This window comes from Rhea pennata, chromosome 2 (assembly GCF_028389875.1).
Source record: "Rhea pennata isolate bPtePen1 chromosome 2, bPtePen1.pri, whole genome shotgun sequence".
Taxonomy (NCBI): Eukaryota; Metazoa; Chordata; class Aves; order Rheiformes; family Rheidae; genus Rhea; species Rhea pennata.
Window position 1 is genome coordinate 163,673,818 of NC_084664.1, and position 20,407 is coordinate 163,694,224.

A 20,407-nucleotide genomic window follows, 5' to 3' on the forward strand; every position below is an offset into this window, starting at 1 on the left:
CCTGGGCCCACCGGGGTGGGGGCGGGGCTCCCCGGGGGCGCCCGGACGCCTGGGCCCACCGGGGTGGGGGCGGGGCTCCCCGGGGGCGCCCGGACGCCTGGGCCCACCGGGGTGGGGGCGGGGCTCCCCGGGCCGCTCCCCCGCTAAGCGGGCCGGGGTCCCGCAGGGCCGGGCCGGGCCATGGAGCGCCGCCGGGAGGTGAAGGCGCTGCTGAAGCGCTGGGAGGCGGCGTTTCTGCGGGAGCGCCGGAGGAAGCCGGCCACGGTAGGCGGGGGGGGCGGGGGGCAGCTGGGGGGCAGCAGAAGCCACGGTAGGCGGGGGGGCGGGGGGCAGCTGGGGGGCAGCAGAAGCCACGGTAGGCGGGGGGGCGGGGGGCAGCTGGGGGGCAGCAGAAGCCACGGTAGGCGGGGGGGGCGGGGGGCTGCTGGGGGGCAGCAGAAGCCACGGTAGGCGGGGGGGCGGGGGGCTGCTGGGGGGCAGCAGAAGCCACGGTAGGCGGGGGGGCGGGGGACAGCTGGGGGGCAGCAGAAGCCACGGTAGGCGGGGAGGGCGGGGGGCTGCTGGGGGGCAGCAGAAGCCACGGTAGGCGGGGGGGCGGGGGGCTGCTGGGGGGCAGCAGAAGCCACGGTAGGCGGGGAGGGCGGGGGGCTGCTGGGGGGCAGCAGAAGCCACGGTAGGCGGGGAGGGCGGGGGGCTGCTGGGGGGCAGCAGAAGCCACGGTAGGCGGGGGGGGCGGGGGGCAGCTGGGGGGCAGCAGAAGCCACGGTAGGCGGGGGGGGGCGGGGGACAGCTGGGGGGCAGCAGAAGCCACGGTAGGCGGGGGGGGCGGGGGGCAGCTGGGGGGCAGCAGAAGCCACGGTAGGCGGGGGGGGGCGGGGGGCAGCTGGGGGGCAGCAGAAGCCACGGTAGGCGGGGGGGGCGGGGGGCAGCTGGGGGGCAGCAGAAGCCACGGTAGGCGGGGGGGGCGGGGGACAGCTGGGGGGCAGCAGAAGCCACGGTAGGCGGGGGGGCGGGGGGCAGCTGGGGGGCAGCAGAAGCCACGGCAGGCGGGGGGGGTGGGGGGCAGCTGGGGGGCAGCAGAAGCCATGGTAGGCGGGGGGCAGCTGGGGGGCAGCAGAAGCCACGGTAGGCGGGGGGGGCGGGGGGCAGCTGGGGGGCAGCAGAAGCCACGGTAGGCGGGGAGGGCGGGGGGCTGCTGGGGGGCAGCAGAAGCCACGGTAGGCGGGGAGGGCGGGGGGCTGCTGGGGGGCAGCAGAAGCCACGGTAGGCGGGGGGGGCGGGGGGCAGCTGGGGGGCAGCAGAAGCCACGGTAGGCGGGGGGGGGCGGGGGGCAGCTGGGGGGCAGCAGAAGCCACGGTAGGCGGGGGGGGCGGGGGGCAGCTGGGGGGCAGCAGAAGCCACGGTAGGCGGGGGGGCGGGGGGCAGCTGGGGGGCAGCAGAAGCCACGGTAGGCGGGGGGGCGGGGGGCAGCTGGGGGGCAGCAGAAGCCACGGTAGGCGGGGGGGGCGGGGGACAGCTGGGGGGCAGCAGAAGCCACGGCAGGCGGGGGGGCGGGGGGCAGCTGGGGGGCAGCAGAAGCCACGGCAGGCGGGGGGGGTGGGGGGCAGCTGGGGGGCAGCAGAAGCCATGGTAGGCGGGGGGGCAGGGGGCTGCTGGGGGGCAGCAGGAGGAGGCTCGTGGAGTCCCCCTGACGTCCGCCCTCCGCGGAGCTGGCAGCTTGGAGCGGCGGCGGGTGGGAAACGGGGGCTCGAGGCGCGTGGGGCGGTGGCTGGGCTGGGGTCTGCGGGCTTGGCTCGGTTCGCGGCTGAGCTTCGGCAGAGCGGCGCGTGGCGGCGTTGCAGCGGCCGTGAGTCACCGCTTGCGTTTCCCGTGGCTTGCTTTGCGCGTGAGCCGGGAGCGTCGGCCTGCGAACCGTCCATCTCCGGCGTCAGGTCTGCTCTGCCATCTGAAATCACGTCCGACGTGAACCGAGCTTTGCTGGTTCGCCGACGAGGAGCCCCGAAGCGCGGAAAGGGGCGCGGGGAGGGTCGGGGGGGTTGGACGAGGCTGGTGGAGCGGATGGGCTGGTGCCCAGCGGCGAAGGGAGAGGCGAGGAGCCCACGTTCCTCCCCCCCAACTCTGACAGCCCTGTCTCTGTCTTGCAGACCGACATCAAGGAGGCTCCAGAGGACGTCAAAAGTGAGTGCCGGCCGCGCCGACACGCAGCCCGCCGACGCTGCAGGAGTGTTCGCTCGCCGGCGGGGAAAAGCCCCGCCGCCCCGAGGGCGGGCAGACCTCGGCGGCGGCCGTAGGTGCTGCGGGCGGGAGGGAGCTCCCGGGGAGCACGTGTGGGTCTGCAGTCCTGATGACTGCACACGCGTGCTAACTGCACCCCACAACTCTACAGGGATATGCAACCCGGGGCTTTTTTTAGGCCAAAATATGCATGGGGGGGTTGCTCACAGCCGTTACCTGTGCAAACACGGTATTTTTAGTGATGGTGGACAGCTGGAGGTTTATAGGCAAGATTTCCTTTAGAAAGTAAGGAGCGGTACTGTCTCTTCAGGGGTGTTGAAGTCTTTGGGGTCTGGAACCGCGTGGAAGGGATCACAAGAGGCACCAAACTGGGGCTCTTCCCCTTGCCTGGCAAGTGTGACAGGGAACGAGAAATCCCGGGGCTCCTGCACGAAGCTCGAGTTGGGGGTGAAGAGCTGCCGGCACGGAGGAGCTGGCGAGAGGCGCCGGGCTCCCGCTGCCGCCCCCGTGGGCAGCCGGCGTGCTCAGCCAGAGCCGGGTGCTTCGTCGCACGGGTGGGAGTCGCTCACCAGCAGCTCGTGAAAATAGCAGTGAGGGTTTGAACACAAGTTGGGGGAAGGTTTGCTGATGAGGCTTGCTGGTGTTCCCAACGTGGGAATTACTGTTTAGGTTTTCCAGTAGGTACCACATATGCATGGTTTTCAGCAACAATCTGCTGAAAATCAGCCTAATCTAATAATCTGTGTTTTGATGCGCAGAGCTCTACAGAGAATATAAAATGCTGAAGCAACACACAGAGCAATTGGATCTTGCCCGGTCCAACCCGCTCTGCCAGCCGTCAGCTAAGGAAACCCCAGCCGTGGCGCAGGTACCAGAGAAACCCGTGCTTTAGCCGTCCCTTAGTGGGTTCATCTCTGGGAGTCCTGATGGGCTCAAACCTGCAGGACTTACCTTGACGGTCGTGCTTTGGGGTCTGGGGAGGTTGCAGGATTGGGCCCAAAGTCCATCTGAGCCAAAACTGGTGTTTCAGGAAGCTTTTTCTCTGCCAGGATCCTCCTGTTTTTCCCCACAGTGATGAGCATCCTTGATGGTTTGTCCTATTTCTGCACTGAACTCTCTTCTGAAGCTGCAATGTGAAAGCTAGTGGGGAGTAGGAGGCTTTTCTGCAGTGTCCCTCTTAAGCTGCCTTTGCTGCTTATTACCTTGTGGGCAAAACTCCATCAGCTCTGCCTCTTTGTAAGGTGCTTTACTTGACCTTTGAAGGGAAAAGCGTCTCACCACTGTATGATGCCTGTATTTGTCTTAGCAGAAGAATGAGACGCTAGAAGCGTGTTGTAGAGGTGGAAGGCCCGATGGCCCCAATCTGTTATACATTTCACAGTCTCAGGTTTCTAGTCTGCTAGACAAAGTTTCATTTTGTTGGGCTCAACACACTGCTCTCTTCTGCTCATGCAGCCCAGGCAGACTAACAGCCGCAGTCTGCAGCATGCTGAGGTCTTGAACAGGCCAGTGATCAGGGAAACCCCTGCGCTTGGGGAGGCTTCGTGCCCCTGGGCTGCAGCTCTTGGAGGGCTGCAAGGTGAGATACGCTCCCTGGGCTGCCTTTTTTTCACCCCCAAAGTGCTACGTTTGGCTGACGGTGCAATGTATCACCATACAGAGGCGTATTCTCTAGCTCTGCAGCCCCCTTCCCCTCTCGGAAATAACTGGGTGCGTCTCCCCGTAACCAGCTTGTGCTCACAGAAAGGCTCCTATGTGGATTTAACCGTTCGTTGCGTTATTCCAGGTGCCGGACTCCGGTTGTTGGGGTGCACATCTGAACCGGCAGCCCAAGGCCCCCAGACTGAGCCCCCGTGATCAGGACACACTGAAAGCCTCTGCGCAGTACTTCGGGATGAAGCTGAAATCGAACCTCGGGGCAGTCATAAAGGTCTGGGCTCGCAGGGACCGGTGCTGGGGCAACGGTGCTGGGGCTCACGGGCTCGCAAAAGGGGATGCGGACGGGTGTTAATGGTGCACGAGTGGACGGGGCTCTTGGGAATGGTGACACCTCGCACGAGCTGCGGTTGGGTCAAGGTGTTGCTTTGGCTCTAAGCAAGCTGCTTCCACCTTTTAAAAAACAAACAAAATGTAACAAAAAAACCAAACCCAACACCACAGCAATTGCTGCCCCCTCAGAGAAATTTCTCATGCTGTGGAAGCATCTGCAGGAGTGGGTGGCTCCTCCTAAAGCTGTTGGTGGTCCTTTTTCCTCGAACGTAGTGTACAGGCTGCTTTGCAGGGAGGTGAATCCCTAACAGGTTCGGGAGAACCTCAGAGCTATGGAGGCAGCAGTAACCCTGGAGTGATCAGGGTTGGGCTTCGAGGTGTCCACTTACTGCGTTGCGCTGCCGTCAGTTAGTCCATGTGCCTCTGTTAGCACAGGATGGGAGCTGGGAATAGGAAATACCTAGGTGGACTTCTGTGGGGTGGGGTGGAGAGCTGCTGAGGCTGTTTCAGAGGCTGTTTGTGCCGTCTCCACGTGGGCAGGGCCAGTACAGGGCCTATGCTGGGAGAGATGGCTGAAAACCAGCCGTTATTTACCTCCAACTGCAGGAGAGGCCTCCGGCCTTGAGGAAGACCCTGACTCCGAAGAGGAAACTAGCTGTGCCCAAGCTAGAGAAGAGTTTGGAGAGCAGTGACAAGGGCCCGTCTCCAATCCTGGTATCTGGGGAGGCTTTGAAGAGCGATGCAGGAGGGGCTGCTGATGGAGGGGAACTGGAAGATCTCCTCCTCCCTCCCTCTGTATCGGGGCTGGCCCCTATCGTCCTCTCTGCAGGGGTGAAGCCCAGTCCACAGGTGAATAAATTCCAGCAGCTGAAGCAGACGGTGGCCCGGAGATTGGGCTCCCTGGATCCCGGCTGGCTGCAGAGGTGCCAGGGGGTGCCCGGATGCAAAGAGGCAATGCCAGGAGAAGAGAGCCCCTCCACCACGAGCAGCATGGACCGAGAGCAGAGAAAACCAGGCCCTGCCTCGCAGTGGGACTTGTGCATCCCTTCTCTCAACCCGGACAGTGCCACTGAAGCTCAGTGCCTGGAAGGGGAGAATATTCCCCCTGTGAACTGTTTGCTGGAGAGCTGGGAACAGCAGAAAAGGCACGAGTCCTCGAAGCAGGGAAAACATGGTGGCGCAGAGCTGGAGGGCAGTGAGCCGACTGGTCCTGGGGGAGCTGAGCACCAGGCGGGAGGGGGGAGCAAGCAGGCTGGGAAAGGGAAGACTGATGGCCTGGGATCAACGATCAAAAAGTCTGTGGGTAAATCGGAGAGCGTCTCTGAAGCCCTCACTCCCGAGGGAGAGCGGGAAGAGGTTAGCAGGGCTCCCGCAGAGCAGGAAGGGGCCGTTGGCCAAACGGAGGATGGACCTGCTCAGTCCCAGAAGGTCAGAGCCTCCAGGAAGAAGAGGCAACGAGACGCTGGCGAAGATGGTGGGGCCACCGGACCAGGAGACGGCGCAGCTCCCAGGAAGCTCCGGCGGACGGCTGGCTCGACGACGGGCCGCTGGGGCTCAGCTCGGAGCGCCAGCAGTGCCGTCAGCAGGCCAAAGCAGAGCGAATACGACCGGGAAGAAGAGGACAAGGAACGTGTGGCAGCCCCTCAGGAGAAAGGGACGGAGGTCTCGGCGCCCTTTGAAAACATCTTGGGAGAGGTTGAGGAGGAGGAGGGCAAGCCCAGAGCCGCCAGCAGACCCGTCGCCGCCAGGTAGGCATCACCTTCCTGCTGGCCCTTCCCGGCAAAGCCCGGCGTGCCGGCTGCCCGAGCCGGAGAGCAGGCAGGGCCGGGGCTGACGTGCGGAGGCGAGGACGCAGCAGGCAGGCGGAGGGCAGAAGGCAGGCGAGTTCCCCGCCCTCAGCGTGGTTCGCGACTGCTCCGCGCCCCCGGCCTGTCCCCTCGCCCTTCGCCGTGCAGCCACCGCTTTGTCTGAAACTCCTGGAAACCTGCCCAGCAATTACATAAAGCACAAGCTGTGGTGAAACCTCCTTGTCCTTCAGAGCTCTGAAGCATGGTCTGAAAAGGATGCTGAGTGCCTTTTTCCCGCCCCCCCCCCTTGATTTCTGTAAATAATGAGCTGTTCTTGCCTTAATTTTCTTCCCCTTTGTAGCTAGTCAGAAACTGTGGGCGTAGCAGGGTCTGGCCCTCCCTTTGGCTAGCCTGGGAGTCAGGATGTCTGGAGATTCCTCCTGGTTGTCCCCCAGGGCAGGCAGGGGATGCTCAGCCCGAGTTTTGCAGACGTGCTTTGTGCTGAGGGTGGTGGGTGCCAGCGTCCTCATCGGTCTTCTCTGTCTGGGGCCCTCAGGGTAGGGGATTAAAAAAACAGATAAACATGAGCCAGAGCTTTTGCGTGGCCCAGATTCCCATGGGAGGGGAGTTTGTGCAGTGCTCAGAAAGCTTTGGCTGGGAACGGCAGAGGAGGAACGGGTGGGAATGGTTTCCCCAGAGCTGCCACAGTTCTGCTTGTTGGTATCTGAGCTCTCCACCCTCCCCTGCTCCTTCCTGCCTGGCCTTTCTCCCCTGCACCAGCAACGGGCTTTGCTGTGTTTTCAGACCCGGGGGATGTTCCTTCTGCCCTGACAAAGGTTTCTCTTTCCAGGGCACCTCTGCGGAAAGAGGGCAACTTCGTCAAGCTTAACCTCAAGAAAAAATCTCATGTTAGGAGTTACGTGTTGAAAGGAAATCGCCTCCGCAAACAGGTAAAATAGGGAAAAAGTCAGACCCAGGGCAATCCTCACCGAAACCCGCCGTGGGGTCGCCCCGAACGTGGCGGCTCGACTCGGCAGCGCCCGGCCGGGGCTCCGCTGCGCTGTGGCTGTCGGAGGCGCAAGGTGGCCGCAGGGGACGGCAGCGTTTTAAACGGCCGTGGTGCCGCAGACCGCCTGGCTTGTCCTGACGCTTCCTTACCCGCCGTGGGACCCTGCAGTCCACTGTTAAGGAAGAAGCTAAATCTCGTCCAGATCTTGCTCTTGTTCTCAGGCTCTTCTTGCTGAGGTGCTTGGGTTTACGTGCTTCGGTTAAATTTAACGTTGTTTTTGAGCTGTCCTTAGCTGTGTTACTGCGCAGGCAGGAGGCAGCAGGGAGGACCCAAGGGATTCGGGGATGGGACTATAGAGGAGGTGCTGCCAGCGGCCTCCAGTAAGCAAACGAGAGCATCATCTCCCCTCCCTGGGAGCAGGAAGGGGCCCTGCGAGGCCCGTTTCCCCCATGTAGGGTCCATACAGGGTACAGGGCGCTCTCATGGCGTTGGACCGGTTCCTCCACCCTGAAGGCCAGGCAAGCACAGAGACATCCTCGGTGCTGTACGATTTAATAATCCTCAGTTGACTGGAAGTGCTTAATCAGGCTCCCAAACGAAGGCTCATTCGGTTGTAAAGCTGGAGCAGCTTTCTCTACAAGGAAGAATATTCAAATCAGGAAGTCCCAGCCCGCTCGAACGAGATGTTGAGCAGAGGTACCGAGCTCGCCTTCCACAGGCACGTGCCCCCCGAAACCCGCAGCTCCAGCCCAGCGCTCGCAGCAGCTGCGCTCCAACTCCCATTCCCCTTCTCCCGCGCGCTGTGCATCTCTGATTGGATACGGTTGACTTCCCTCTCCATCCTAAATTGTGTAGCTTTACTGTACCGAGCAGCTGCTGCATTTTTTGCCCCGAAGATAGCTGTGCCAGCAGAAAGAGCCCGGTGTCAGCATGCGTGTGGGTTGCAGGCATGACCGTTAAATATGCATTTCATCTGCTTCTGTAAAAGGGTAGTGTTTGAGGGTAGGAGATGGCATTTCTGGTCTCTACCCAAAGACGATTACTTTGTGTTCAAGTGAACCTCCTTAAACTGTTGTTCAACCCTCCTTGAACTGCTCTTGGAATAAGTGTGTTGAGATAGGGAAGTATCTGAAGCTTGTGTTTGAAAAGCCTTGAGCCCTCTCCCTGTTCCGCTTTCTGGCTAGCTCTGGTGGCATCTGGAGGAACAGCTCCTCGAGCCTTGGATTGTTTGGGCTCCAGAGGCTGGCGGGATTCAGGCCTCTAGAGGGTGGGTCTCCAGCCAACAAATATGAGACTCTCCTTCCTTACCTCGGTTCGCTGTCTTGCTGCACAGGGCTTCTCCTGCTTGCCAGCTACGTAAAGAGGTGCTGGATCAGAGCCTCGAGTTAAACAGGCACGTGCCCAAAGGGCTGCTGCCTTCTGGTTTTCTCTGTTCTTGCGACCTCTGCACAGGGAAGGCAAAGGCACATCGCTTCTCTGCTCTGCTACAAAAGCATATGGGGTCTTTCTGGTTTGATTTTTTTTTTTCCCCTCTTCTCTTTAATGTATGTTTTGAGGTGAAATCTTTTGGGGTCATCTCTGTTAGTGGATACTGGAAGTATAGATCAGCTTTCTGGGGAAGAAGTGCTGAGCTGTTGCTGGGACTTGCTGCGTGTGCATTCGTCACGTCCACGTGAGAGAGGAAAGCCTGCCCAGAGGGAGTCGGGGAGGGGAGGGAAGAAAATTGCCTTTATTTTTAAAGCTCGCCTTGTTTATGCAGTGTTTCTGCAAAAGCTTGATGCCAGGGCAAAGGGAGCAAGTATAAAATAACACAGATGCTTCTCTGATCGGTTGCCACAGCCTGAAGGGCCTGTGGCCCAGCTGGTGCCGGCTGCAGCTCTGTTGGGTTGGCTGCTCTCGCTTGGGGATGAGGTAGCATTCCCTTGCCAGGGTTGTGCATGAGCCACTGGTGCTCAGCAGTGCTGGATGCTGCACGAGTGTCTGAAGAGGTGAAACCCCTCCTGCGACAACTCGCAGTGGTGTTTAGTCTTGGGCACTGGTTCTCCAGTGCTTCTGCTTGAGCTTGCTCTGAGGTCATGACTCGCTTTTGCTCTTCCTTCATGTTACGAAGATGGTCCCATACCTGGTCTTTGATAGTGGCCAGAGGAGATCCAGGAAGAAAAGAGCAAGCAGGTACTGACACTTCCCCAGAATACTTGCTCAGGCTTCAAATCTCTCGGATTTTGGCCCCAAGATGGGATCCTGGTACTCAGTAGCCCTCAGTGGGATTTTCTTCTGTGCCTGCAGGCCTAGGAAGGGGACGGCGAGTCCCTCTTCCAGGTATTTCATAGGATCATAGAATCAGTAAGGTTGGAAGGGACCTATGGAGAACATGTAGTCCAACCTCCCTGCTCAGCAGGGTCTCCTATAGCACGTTAGACAGGGTTGCATGAGTGAACTATCAAAACAGCTTCTGCTCGGGTCACTTCAGCCTCTCCGTCCTCTGCCGATGAACAGGTCGAGGGCTCTTTGCTTTGCAGCTGCGTGCAGCATTGCTCCATGTTAATGCGGTCGTGCTTGCTTTGCAGGTGTGGAAGCAGAAGTGGCAGAAGAAGGGAGAGCACTTTGGAGGAGGCGGCAGGTCCCTTGATAGAAGCTCAGACGTCTGCTTCAGATGTGGCGGGACAGGGCACTGGGCGTCAGCGTGCAAGGGCCGAGGTAAGGCTTTAGCCCTCCGTTTGCGTGACAGAGCTGTAGACGGGGGATCAGGCCTGGCAGTGGGGTGGGGAGCCGCTGGCATCGTTGGTACAGGTGGGGGCGTGGAGACAGGCTCGCAGCACTTCTCCCCAGTGCTGGTAAAGCTGCCTGCCATCCCTGAACGAGAGTCTTGCTGTCCTGCCTCCCCACAGCTTCTCTCTGCTGGTAACGTAAGGACCTCAGGGAAAACAGCTTGTAGGAAGGGTGAAAAGATGAGGTGTGATGGAAATGTTACTGTGGAACTAAACAGAGAAGGGCGCTGGGACCCCCTCCGCCTCCGAGGGACTGAAATCTGCCGAGACTCCCTCGGGAGGGCAGAAGAGGGGGTTTTGCAAGCCCGGGACAGCCCCGTTTCACAGAGCGTTTGGGTCTGCGGCTGACCGAGCCCCTCACCAACAGGCCCAGCTGCTGCTGACCCGCCACCGGAGGAGACCAGCCACGCGGCCGAGGAGGAGGCTCCCTTGCCCACGCTGGAAGAAGTGGCCCGCATGACCAACACCGCCTACCGAGAGCTCTCCGGTGAGACCCCAGGCTGTCAGGGCTCTGTCCCCACCAGCCCCTCCGTGGGGACGGCGTGGGCAGCGTCTTTGCCTGCCTCGCTCTCCGGTGACACACCGCGGCTGGCTCTGGAATGGCAACGCTGCCTGGGATGAATTTCTGGAGGCCAACAGATTGTGTGCTCCCCTTTCCCTGTAGGGAGAGAGCTGAGAGGGGTGTGTTCGTGTGGGCTGCTCGAGGGTTTGCCTGGACCCAGGAGGTTGTCTCGGCCTTTGGGGTTTGTGCTGGTTAGCAAGACGCAACCTGTTCAGGAACACGAGCCCTCCAGCTGGCCCCGGCTGCCTGGCAGACCTTCCCTGGGTCCAAGGCAGCCTAAAATGCGTCTCAAGAATCCTCCTTGTTCTTTCTCCTGCTGGCTAATTCTCCTTGTGTTGCAGTCAGTGAGGCTCTTCTATGGCCTTCCAGAGCCTGGTCCTTGGCGAGAGGTAGCTTTCAGCTTCTCCCCAGAGGCCACAGCTACTCCCCAGCCTTGGGGATACGTTTGTCAGGAACCCTGGAGACCTACCGTAGTCTTCAGGGGGTTTCTCTTCCCGTTTCTCCGTTTATAAACTGTTCCGTGAGCAGTGCTGGAGCGCAGTGACTGGCAGCTCGGAGGGGGAGCGCTTGTCTCGCTCTGCGCACACAAGTTCGTTTCGAGCGCTGTTTACCGCAGCGCGATTACTGGAGCACGACCGATTACCGGCTCCTCCCTGCTCCCCTCTTACGGGAAGGACGGTCCCGAGCAGAGAGCGGGGATGCCGGTTAGGCTGCGTGACCCCCAAAGACGACGTTAGGGCGCATCAGCCCAAAGCGACGGCTCTTGTGGCTCGTTCTGAACGCCGCGAGCCCTCTGCCGGGGCGGCCCGCGAGTACCTGGATGTGGAGCCCTTGGTGCTGGGGAGGGAGCACGGCCTGTGCCCCACGGCGGGCGGGTGGGGGGCTCTTGGCGCACTGTGGTCTCTTGGTGTGCTGTCTGGGGAGGTTCACTCAAACCTCCAACCTCCCAGGGGCCGGCAGGAGTAAACACAGCTCTGCAGCCGTGCTGGGATCAGCTTGCTCCCTCCCTCCACGCGTGGCTCCCCCTCAGCCACAGTTGCTATCGCTGTCTCAGACCTTTGCTAGTAAGCTGGGGAGGGAGAAGAGACGGAAGTTTTGGAGGTAGATGCAAGGCCAGAGCGTTGCGCCCCACCTTTCCTGGCTGGGACGGGCTGCGGCAGCCGGGATGGGGCCTCGTGCTGCCCTGCGGTGGCAGGTTTGCATCCGCGAAGTTACAGACCCGCCAAGCCAGCCCGCTCCTGCGCGGTGGGTGTCGAGGGTGCGTGGGGCCCTCTCCCGTGTGAGCTTGGTAGAACTGCCTGCACGTGACTTCTCAACTTCATCCCCAGCAGAGAGCAGAAGCAGCAGCCAGGAGGGGCAGGAGGAGGTCTCGGAGGAGGCGCCTTACCTGGATGTGCAGAGGCCGGCGTATGAGCCACCCGCTCCCCCGGCCCCGATGGAGCCCCTTTACGGCCTGGGGCCGGACGGGAAGGTGAGAGGTAAGGTCCCTGCGTTTCTGGTGGTGAGTGAGCCAGGCTCGTGGCTGCTCCCCCCTCCTTGGGGCGCGCTCGCCTTTGCTCCTGCGCCGTCATTGCTCGGAAAGGTGCCGTCTGCGGAGCGGTCATCAGCCCTGTTTGATTTGCACGCGGCGCGGAGCACGTGGCTTCGCAAGCCCCAGCGAGTCCTCTGGGAATTTACAGCTCTGCGCTGGGGTAGCGGTATGGGCTGCGTTGCTACGGGGGATTACTCTCAATTTGCTCACGGCCTCGTTTCCGCAGGGAGAACAGGTTGCTCTTGCAGGGATTAGAATCTGCCGTCATGGCCTTGCGTCGCTCCCAGAGCCCCTGCTACAGCTCCTGGGCCCTCGCTGGCCTCTGCAAGCCCTGGTGCTCCTGAGGTTCCTGCGAGCCTGGTGTCTGACTGACCGTGGGTTTCCCCCTGTGCAGAGACCCCTGAGGAGGTGTTTCAGGCTCTGTCAGAGCTGGGGTACAGCTCTTTCCGCCCAGGCCAGGAGGTGGCTGTCATGAGGATCCTCTCAGGTGGGTTCGCTTCTCCTTGAGCTTCCTTCGTTCAAGCTGCCCCATGGTTTTGGGATCCCTCCACTCCCCTCCCCTGCACGGTGCGTGGGGCGGTGGATGGGGGGCACTGGGACATGCCCAGTTTGTCCCTGTTGTGCCAGCAAGTTCCCAGCTTGTTGTTCTGCCCATCTGAACCAGGCCTGTCCACGCTGGTCGTGCTGTCGACGGGGATGGGGAAGTCCCTCTGCTACCAGCTGCCCGCGTACCTGTACCACAAGCGCTCCAAGTGCATCACCTTGGTCGTCTCCCCGCTGGTGTCGCTGATGGATGACCAGGTACCGGCACCCGGCTTCGATGCCGGGAAGAGTCCGAGCCTGGCCGCTCCTCGGCGCTCTCCTCTGCCCCGGCTCCCGTAAGGGGCTCAGGGCGCGTTGCCCTGCTCTCATTGGAGTTGTGTTGTGAGAGCGTGGCCAGCTCCATCCTTGGGTCGGTGTCTCCTAACCGCGTCCCCGGGCCGAGGGTGGGCTGTAACAGCCCCTCTCCAGAGGCTGTGTACACCAAAAGGCGGAGGCGGACAGCCAAGGGGCTCCCCCCGCCGATTACTGGCCGTGTCCTTCCTGACCTGTGCCCTTGGCGGTCCCTGACGCGGGTTGGAGCAGAGCCCTTGCGCGCTGGGCTGCGTGGCTGCACGTGCATGGGCGTCGGGCTTTGCTTCCAGGTTTCGGGGCTGCCCCCGCGCCTGAAGGCCGTCTGCATCCACTCCAACATGAGCAAGGCGCAGCGGGAGGCGGCTGTGGAGAAGGTGAGGGAGGGGTTGCGGCTCGGACCTTTCGGAGGAGAATTGTGGGTTTGCCTCCCGGGCCCTCCTGGGCGGCGGGAGGAGGTAAAACGCTCCGGGGCAGCTCTCCTCCCTGCCCCCTATGTCCCGCAGGTGAGGAAGGGCCAGGTGCACGTGCTGCTGCTGTCCCCCGAAGCCCTGGTTGGCGGAGGCGGCGCGGGGTCTAGCTGCCTGCCCGCCGCCGATCAGCTCCCCGCCGTGGCCTTCGCCTGCATCGACGAAGCTCACTGCGTCTCCGAGTGGTCCCACAACTTCCGCCCGTGCTACCTGCGGCTCCGCAAGGTGCGAGGGGAGGGGGGGGTCCCAGCGCCAGGGCTGGGAGATCGCCGTGGGGAGGGACACCGGAGACCCCCGCGGCTCCCCATTCGCGGAGCAGGAGCAGGCCTAGCGCGCTTGCGGTGTCCCGCGGGAGGCAGCCCCCCCGGGAGAGGGGGTGGCAGCACGAGCTCGAGCAGCTTGTCCTCAGGGACCCCAAGAGCAGAAGCAAACTTCACAGCGGTCGGGCTCTGTGCTCCCTCTTGGAGGCGTCCTTGCCTGCGTCCTGCCCTGAGCTGGGGGGTCTGTAACGTGGGCACCTCTCCCTTGGGAGAAAAGGAGCAGCTCTCCTGGGTGCTGGTAGGAAGGGGGCTTCTGCTCCGCGGGGGGCTCTAGCAGTTGAGGTAAGACCCCGGCCCCTGGCCTTGCAGGTGAGCCTCGTTTCTTCCTCCTTGCAGGTTCTCCAGGATCGCCTGGGTGTACGCTGCTTCCTGGGTCTCACAGCTACTGCCACCCTGGCCACGGCACAGGATGTGGCCCAGCACCTCGGGATCCAGGAGGGCGAAGGAATAGCCGTGCGCTCTGCAGCCGTGCCTCCAAACCTGCATCTCTCCGTCTCGATGGACAGGGATAGAGATCAGGTAGTGGCAAGAAGAGGTCTCCGCTGGTTGTTTTGCCCCGGCTTGGCCGCAAATTGTGTGATTATTGAGGAAATGGAGGCTCTCTGCTGGCTCGGCTTGGCTGGGCCATCAGATCTCCCCTTTTGCCTGCTGGAGTCCTCCCTGACACTGTGCTTCTGCAAGTTGGGACGGCACAGCCGGGGGGCGCAGCCCTGTCCTTGTGTGTGCGTGAAGCTGGGTCCCACCCCGCGTCCCCTGGGGCTTTAAAGCAAGATTCAAGTTTGTTGCTGGGATGCATCAATTTGGGGGCAGGCCAGCGAGGTATTCCTGAGAGAGGAGGAAAGTCCTAGCCCTTTTACGGGGCTTTCCCCGTGGCGTGGAGAGAGGCTCATCCTCTTCCGTGCGTCTGCAGGCCCTGATCTCCTTGCTGCGGGGGGAGCGGTTTGGGTGCCTGGCCTCCATAATCGTGTACTGCACACGCCGGGAGGAGACCGCTCGCATCGCGGCGCTCATCCGGACGTGCCTCCAAGGAGTGGTGCTCAGGGAGCCCGCAGCAGCCGGGGAGCCGCGGCAGGATGACAGCCCTGGGGAAAGGAAGAAAGCAGCGGGTAGGAAGCGCGGCCCTCGGTCCGGCCCCGGAGGCAGATCCGCTAATGCTCGCCCTTGCCGCGTGGGGCTTTCCACAGCAAGCAGCCTGCTGGCCCCTGAAACCCAGCGGTGGCTCCGTCAAACCCGGCTCCCTGCCGCTGATTCACCGCGGGCGCAGAACGCTGCTCTCGAGGGCAGCATCAGAAAGCAGTTATCTTCCTGGCTGCACCGGAGATTTCGGAGCTGGGCTTTGATTTTTCTGATGACAGCCTGTAATGACAGATGATTATTAGCTGTTGTTTGCACCAGGCTTTATGCTTGGTTTTTTTTGTATGCAGGGAGCCTTAATTGTGCTGCTCACTCAGGCTTTCTCACCAAACCTAATAGCTGAGGCTTGGAGTCGTTGTTCTTGCACTCTAAATCTACAATTTCTGTCATCTTGGCCAAGCTCTGCCTTCTCAGAGCGTTGGAAGTTTTGGCCCTTGGGATTCTGCAGCACCCTTTTCCCCAGGTGCACAGTACCTCTCAAGTCTGAGCTCAAACTAACAAATTACTGTATAACTCAGACTGCAGCAGGAACCAGGTAAAACGCACTTATTTATGACCCAACTGGAGAGGTTTAAGACAATCGTGTGGCCGTACGGCTACGGGTCAGTGCGTGCTGGCAGCAGGGTGCTGTGCTCCTGCCTGGCTCCCCCGGCAGCAGGATGGGAGCCCGCTCTCAGTGGCTCTCAGTGGGGATGGAGAGCAGCAGCCTGGAGATCTTGGACCGTCCCTGCCCGCTGCCTTGCTCAGGTCTCTGAGCCTCTGCCTAAAGTGATGCTGGAGCTTTATTTTCCCTTTGTGGGCTCGGTCTCAGCTGTGTTTGCTTCTGATCACCTCGACTGCTCAGCTGCACCGCTCCGCTCTGGAGCGGGGGTGCCCCGCTCCCGCCCAGCAGTGTGCCCAGCCAGCAGCTAATTTCTGCACGGACAGGCGGAGGTGCAGGCGTCTCTTTCTTGGAGTTTGCTGTTCATTTTCATCCTCGATTTAATTAGTAGCTGTTCATGAGGCGGTTTTGATGATCCAAAGTGGCGTTGTTGATGGTAATGAAGTGCTGTTAAAGCCTCTCCCGCTTTGTCTCCGCGGCAGCAAAGAGGAGCATCCGGCGCCCTCTGAAGTGGGTTGCTGATGCCTATCACGCTGGCCTGTCCGCTGCCGAGCGCCGCCGCGTCCAGAACAACTTCATGTGCGGCCAGCTGCGAGTGGTGGTGGCCACGGTGGCCTTCGGCATGGGGCTGGACAAGTCGGACGTGCGTGGCATCGTGCACTACAACATGCCCAAGAACTTCGAGAGCTACGTGCAGGAGATCGGCCGAGCTGGTCGGGATGGCGAGCCGGCTCGCTGCCACCTCTTCTTGGACCCGGAGGTAACGTTACGCCCGCGGAGCACGAGGTTGTTCCCTAAAATCTGCGACCTTGCCCAGATGTGACACTTTGCAAAGCCCTGAGATCTCCGTCTCTTTGGATGCACCCGCTCAGGCGGCTGCTGTCCCCTGAGGTGACCCAGGGAGCTCTACAGCGTGCTTGGGATCCGCGTGATCCATTAGTGATCCACGAGCGCCTTCGCTGACGGGGCCTGGCCACGGAGCGCCCGCGCCGCGGCGCGTGGGCGCTCGCGGAGCTCGCTCGCCCGCGTGGGGCCTGGGCTCACCGCCGCCTCTGCTGTCCCCCTCCCCAGGGCGGGGATCTCCACGAACTGAGGCGGCACATTTACGGCGACACCGTGGATTTTTTCACCATCAAGAAGCTGGTGCAGAAAGTTTTCTCTCGCTGCAAGTGCCTGGAGCTTCGTCAGAAGCAGCAGGACGTCTCCAGGGTGAGGAAGGGGCCTTTCGCCTTGCCAGCCCCCCGGGTGCGGCCGAGGACCCCCAGCCGCGCTCCCGCAGCCCGGCTGCCTGCCCTGGGGGAGGCCCTTGACCAACCCACCTGATGGGCTGAGTCAAGCTGATTCAGAGAAGCCTTGTGAGCACCAGAGCCCGTTCCCTCCGTCACGGCGGTGCGCGGTGGACCCGCCGTGTTTCCCCACAGGGCGGGGAGGTGGAAGATGCCGAAATGGCCGAGCTCTCGGAGGAGCCGGGCGCCGGGGCGGCCGCGGGGCCGAGCGCGCCGCGGCAGCGGGCGTGTTACAAGCACGAGCGGGCCTTCCCCATCCAGCAAACCGTGGAGTCTCTGGACATCCGGGAGGAAGGTGAGGGTGGGCATCGGGGCGCGCCCCAGGGGCCCGAGGCAGCGGGTGTGGGGGGCTCCTGCGGCGGGGAGGAGGGCAGATCTGGGGGGAGCAGGACGCTGCACCAGTCCAATGGACGGGAGCCGCTCGGGGGTGGGGGGGGTCCAGCCCCAAGCGAGGTGGCGGCAGTGTGGGGGGTCACAGCCGTGCCAGGCGCCTCCACAGCCCCCCAGCTCGCCTCTCCTCTCCTCTCCCGCAGGTATCGAGACCTTGCTGTGCTACCTGGAGCTGCACCCGCAGCGCTGGCTCGAGCTGCTGCCCCCCACCTACTCCTCCTGCCGGGTGCTGTGCTACGGGGGCCCCAAGCAGCTCAGGGCCGCGGCGAGGAGGTGAGAGCTGCGCCGCGGCACGAGGATGGCGCCGGGGGTGGTGGTGACCTGCTGCCCCGTGGGGCCCAGGCCTCGGTGCTCCCCGGGGACGGTCCCAGCGTGGGCTTTGAGCAAAGCTCTATCAGGCTTCTGCTCGCTGCTGCCCCCAGCTCTCCCCCCGTCGCCGTGTTCCTGGCCCGGGAGCGCCTGGCCGGGAGGGATCACAGCCGCGCCAGCTCCGCCGAGTTCGACGTGGTCTCGCTGAGCGACTCCATGGGCTGGGAGGTGGCGCTCGTGAAACGGGCCCTGCGCCAGCTCCAGTGGGACCCACGGCTGCAGCAAGGTACCGGCCTCCCGGGCCCCTGTGCGGGCCACGGGCAGCACCGGCGGGGCGCGTGTCCCTCCGGCGCCGCTGGAGAGGCCGCCAGCAAGGCTCAGCAGAGCTCTCGCGCCTTCAGGCGGTACCGGCACCGGGAAGAGCGGCGTCCTGGTGGAGTTCGGAGACCTCTCCTTCCACCTGCGGGCCTACGGCGACCTCGCGGACCACGAGCTGGACTCCATGTGCGACTTCCTCCACCGAAGGGTGGTGGCCCGGGAGAAGGCGGCTCTCGGCCAGCTCCGCGCCTGCTTCCAGGCCTTCCAGAGGTGCGTGTGGGCAGAGGGGAGGGGATCAAAGGCCGCGGGCTAGCAGCCCAGACCACGTCCCGGGCCCGTTTCGGAGCTCGCAGCTGGTTCCGCCTGCGGCCGTGGCTGACGCTGGCGTATCACGGAGCAGCGTGGCCTTCCCGACCTGCGCCCCCCACCCCGAGCACGCCGAGGAGGAGAGGAGCACCCGCCTGAAGGCCTTGCTCAGGGACTACTTTGAGAAGAAGCCCCCCGGGGAGCAGGCTCGGCCCACGCACGAGAGCGACGCAGAGGAAGAGGCCCTCGGCGCCGCCAAGGTGAGCTAAACCCCCGTCTCGTCCGGAGCCGGCTCGGTGTCTGTCCGGATCGCCCGCAGGCCGGTCCTTCCGGGGCCGTGTACGCGGTGTTGCCACCCCGACCTCGCTGGCGCCGGGAAGGTGGCGCCCGCTGAGCAGACCGGAGCCGTTGTCCTCGTCTCACCGAGGCCCCTCGTGCCGTTGGGTGAGGAGGGGAGGGAAAGGACGAACCCCGTGCCGTTGCCTTCCCAGCTGCGTGACTGGGAGAGCCAGATCCGTGCGGACATCCGGCACTTCCTCTCCATCCGCCAGGATGAGAAGTTCTCCGGCAGAGCCCTCGCCAGGATCTTTCACGGCATCGGTGAGGGGTTTCCTCCGCGCCGCTCCCGAGGGCTCCGGGGCTGCACCTCCCTCAGCGCCGGCGCGGACGCGTCGGCTCGGCCGCCCCGCGTGGTCCCCGGCGCTGAACGGGGGCTTCTCCCCCCCCCCCCCCCCCCCAGGCAGCCCCTGCTACCCGGCGCAGGTCTACGGGCGCGACCGCCGCTTCTGGAGGAAATACCTCCATTTCGACTTCCATAAACTCGCACGCCTGGCCACGGAGGAGATCCTCGGGAGCAGGTGAGGGCGCGGGGCCCCGAGCGGCCCCCTCCTCTTCCTGCTCCGGAGGAAGGTTCTCCGGCCCCACCGTCTGCGTGCGCCTGGCTTCCCGGGGGGAAGAGAGGCTCCCCTGGCCCCTCGGCGGCAAAGAGGGCTGGAAGGCCTGGCTGTGGCAGGGCTCGCTCCTCGCTGTTGGGCTGCCTCCTCCCCTTCACCGCGGGAAGGGGCCCCCAGGGCCTCTCCGTGGGGCGGTGGGGCTGCCCCGTGCCCCTCCTGGGGCCACGTCCAGTGCTGCAGCCCCTTTTATCCAGGAACGAATAAAGGGCAAATGGCCTCTCACCCTTCCGCCCTGCTCTGGGGACCCGTGGGCTTTCGGGGGCAGGCCCCCGTGTCCCCAGGCTCCCCCATGCCACGTGGCGTCCTGCGTCCCCAGGGTGCCCCATGCCTGGGGGTGGTGCACGTCGTTGCGGCCACCTGGCAGGGAGACACCACCACCACCACTGCCTGCTCCCCTCGCCCCATCCCCAGCAAGGGTCACCCCGGTTCCCCGGGGCCATGCAGGGGCCACAGGGCCCCGTGGAGCTGGTGCTGGGCTCTCCGTGGAGCTGTGCACCCCGTGGGACGGTGCTGTACTCCCCATGCGCTTGGGTGCCTCGTAGGATGGTGCCAGGCACCCTATGGGGTTGGTGCTGGGCACCCCATGGCCAGCCCAGAGGGCACAGACAGACAGAGGGATGGAGGGACGGTGGACGGGTAAGGGGGCAGTGCGGGACAGGGCCAGGGGGCTGTGAAGCTCCTGCCCCTCTGGTGCTGGGGCCAAGGCACCGCGGCCCCCCTCGACCCCTCCTTGCCCGATCGACCCTGGCGTCCAGGCGCTGCCGCCCTCCAGCAGGACCTGGCACCCACAGGCACCCACAGCCCCAGGACCCTCCGGTCGCTGCAGCCAGCCCCAACGTCCCTACGGCCGCCCCCTTGCCCAGGGCCACCCGTGTCCCCCATGGCCCCCAGGTCCCCGCAGCCCCCCTGCAGCACCGAGCTGGTGCGGTGCCCTTCAGGAGACCCTGCCACCACCCGCCCCTCACGCTGCTCTGGCAGATCTGGATCATCTCCAGAGGTCTCTTCCAACCTTACTGATTCTATGATGCAGGATGCTCTGGGGATGCAGGATGCCCCATAGCATGGGGGCTCCTGGGGACACAGGGCACCCTGGGGATGCAGGATGCCCCATGACATGGGGGATCCCGGGGACACAGGGCACCCTGGGGATGCAGGATGCTCTGGGGATACAGAATGCCCCGTGGCATGGGGGATCTTGGGGACAGGGGCCATCCCAGGGTGCAGGGTGACCATTGCTGCCCTTCTCCCTGCGGGCTCAAGGCCTGGAACCCAATTTCTTCTGCCAGAAGCTGCTGGAGGCAACAGGGATTTTGCTGCCCCCCGGGGCATGTGTTTGCGCAGCAAGAGGGCACCTACCCCACTGGGTATCTGGGGGAGGGCAGGGTACAGGGGAACCCCTGGCAGCAAGGAGAGGTGGCCACGAGGGGGTCATGTTGGAGGGTGGAAGGTGTGGAGGGGTTGTTCAGGCTGAGGGTGTGAGGGAAGGGGCTGGCAGCTGGCAGATGGGTGCTGGTTGGGGTTCGGGGGGGCTGTTCAGGTGGGTGTTTT

The 20,407-nt window shown here is 63.4% G+C and overlaps 1 protein-coding gene across 1 annotated transcript; it reads left to right on the forward strand.

Moving 5' to 3' along the window:
- Positions 1 to 180: 180 nt before the first annotated feature.
- On the forward strand, positions 181 to 18,799 carry RECQL4 (RecQ like helicase 4). Its single transcript, XM_062568573.1, has 24 exons — positions 181 to 264; positions 2,145 to 2,178; positions 2,994 to 3,103; positions 4,022 to 4,165; positions 4,831 to 5,972; positions 6,862 to 6,961; positions 9,588 to 9,717; positions 10,156 to 10,275; positions 11,679 to 11,828; positions 12,276 to 12,368; positions 12,546 to 12,682; positions 13,066 to 13,149; positions 13,279 to 13,467; positions 13,899 to 14,081; positions 14,473 to 14,668; positions 15,780 to 16,057; positions 16,369 to 16,506; positions 16,719 to 16,878; positions 17,117 to 17,246; positions 17,396 to 17,568; positions 17,684 to 17,870; positions 18,001 to 18,166; positions 18,398 to 18,506; positions 18,646 to 18,799. Exons 1-24 carry the CDS (start codon positions 181 to 183, stop codon positions 18,765 to 18,767), a joined length of 4,359 nt encoding a protein of 1,452 aa, XP_062424557.1. The 3' UTR covers positions 18,768 to 18,799.
- Positions 18,800 to 20,407: the final 1,608 nt, after the last annotated feature.

Bases quoted from the DNA above. Each gene is read 5' to 3' on its own strand.
- RECQL4 (XM_062568573.1), top strand. From the start codon at position 181: ATGGAGCGCCGCCGGGAGGTGAAGGCGCTGCTGAAGCGCTGGGAGGCG. The intron at 10,276-11,678 runs GTGAGACCCCAG...CTTCATCCCCAG, and splicing joins CGCCTACCGAGAGCTCTCCG to CAGAGAGCAGAAGCAGCAGC. The intron at 13,150-13,278 runs GTGAGGGAGGGG...TATGTCCCGCAG, and splicing joins GGGAGGCGGCTGTGGAGAAG to GTGAGGAAGGGCCAGGTGCA.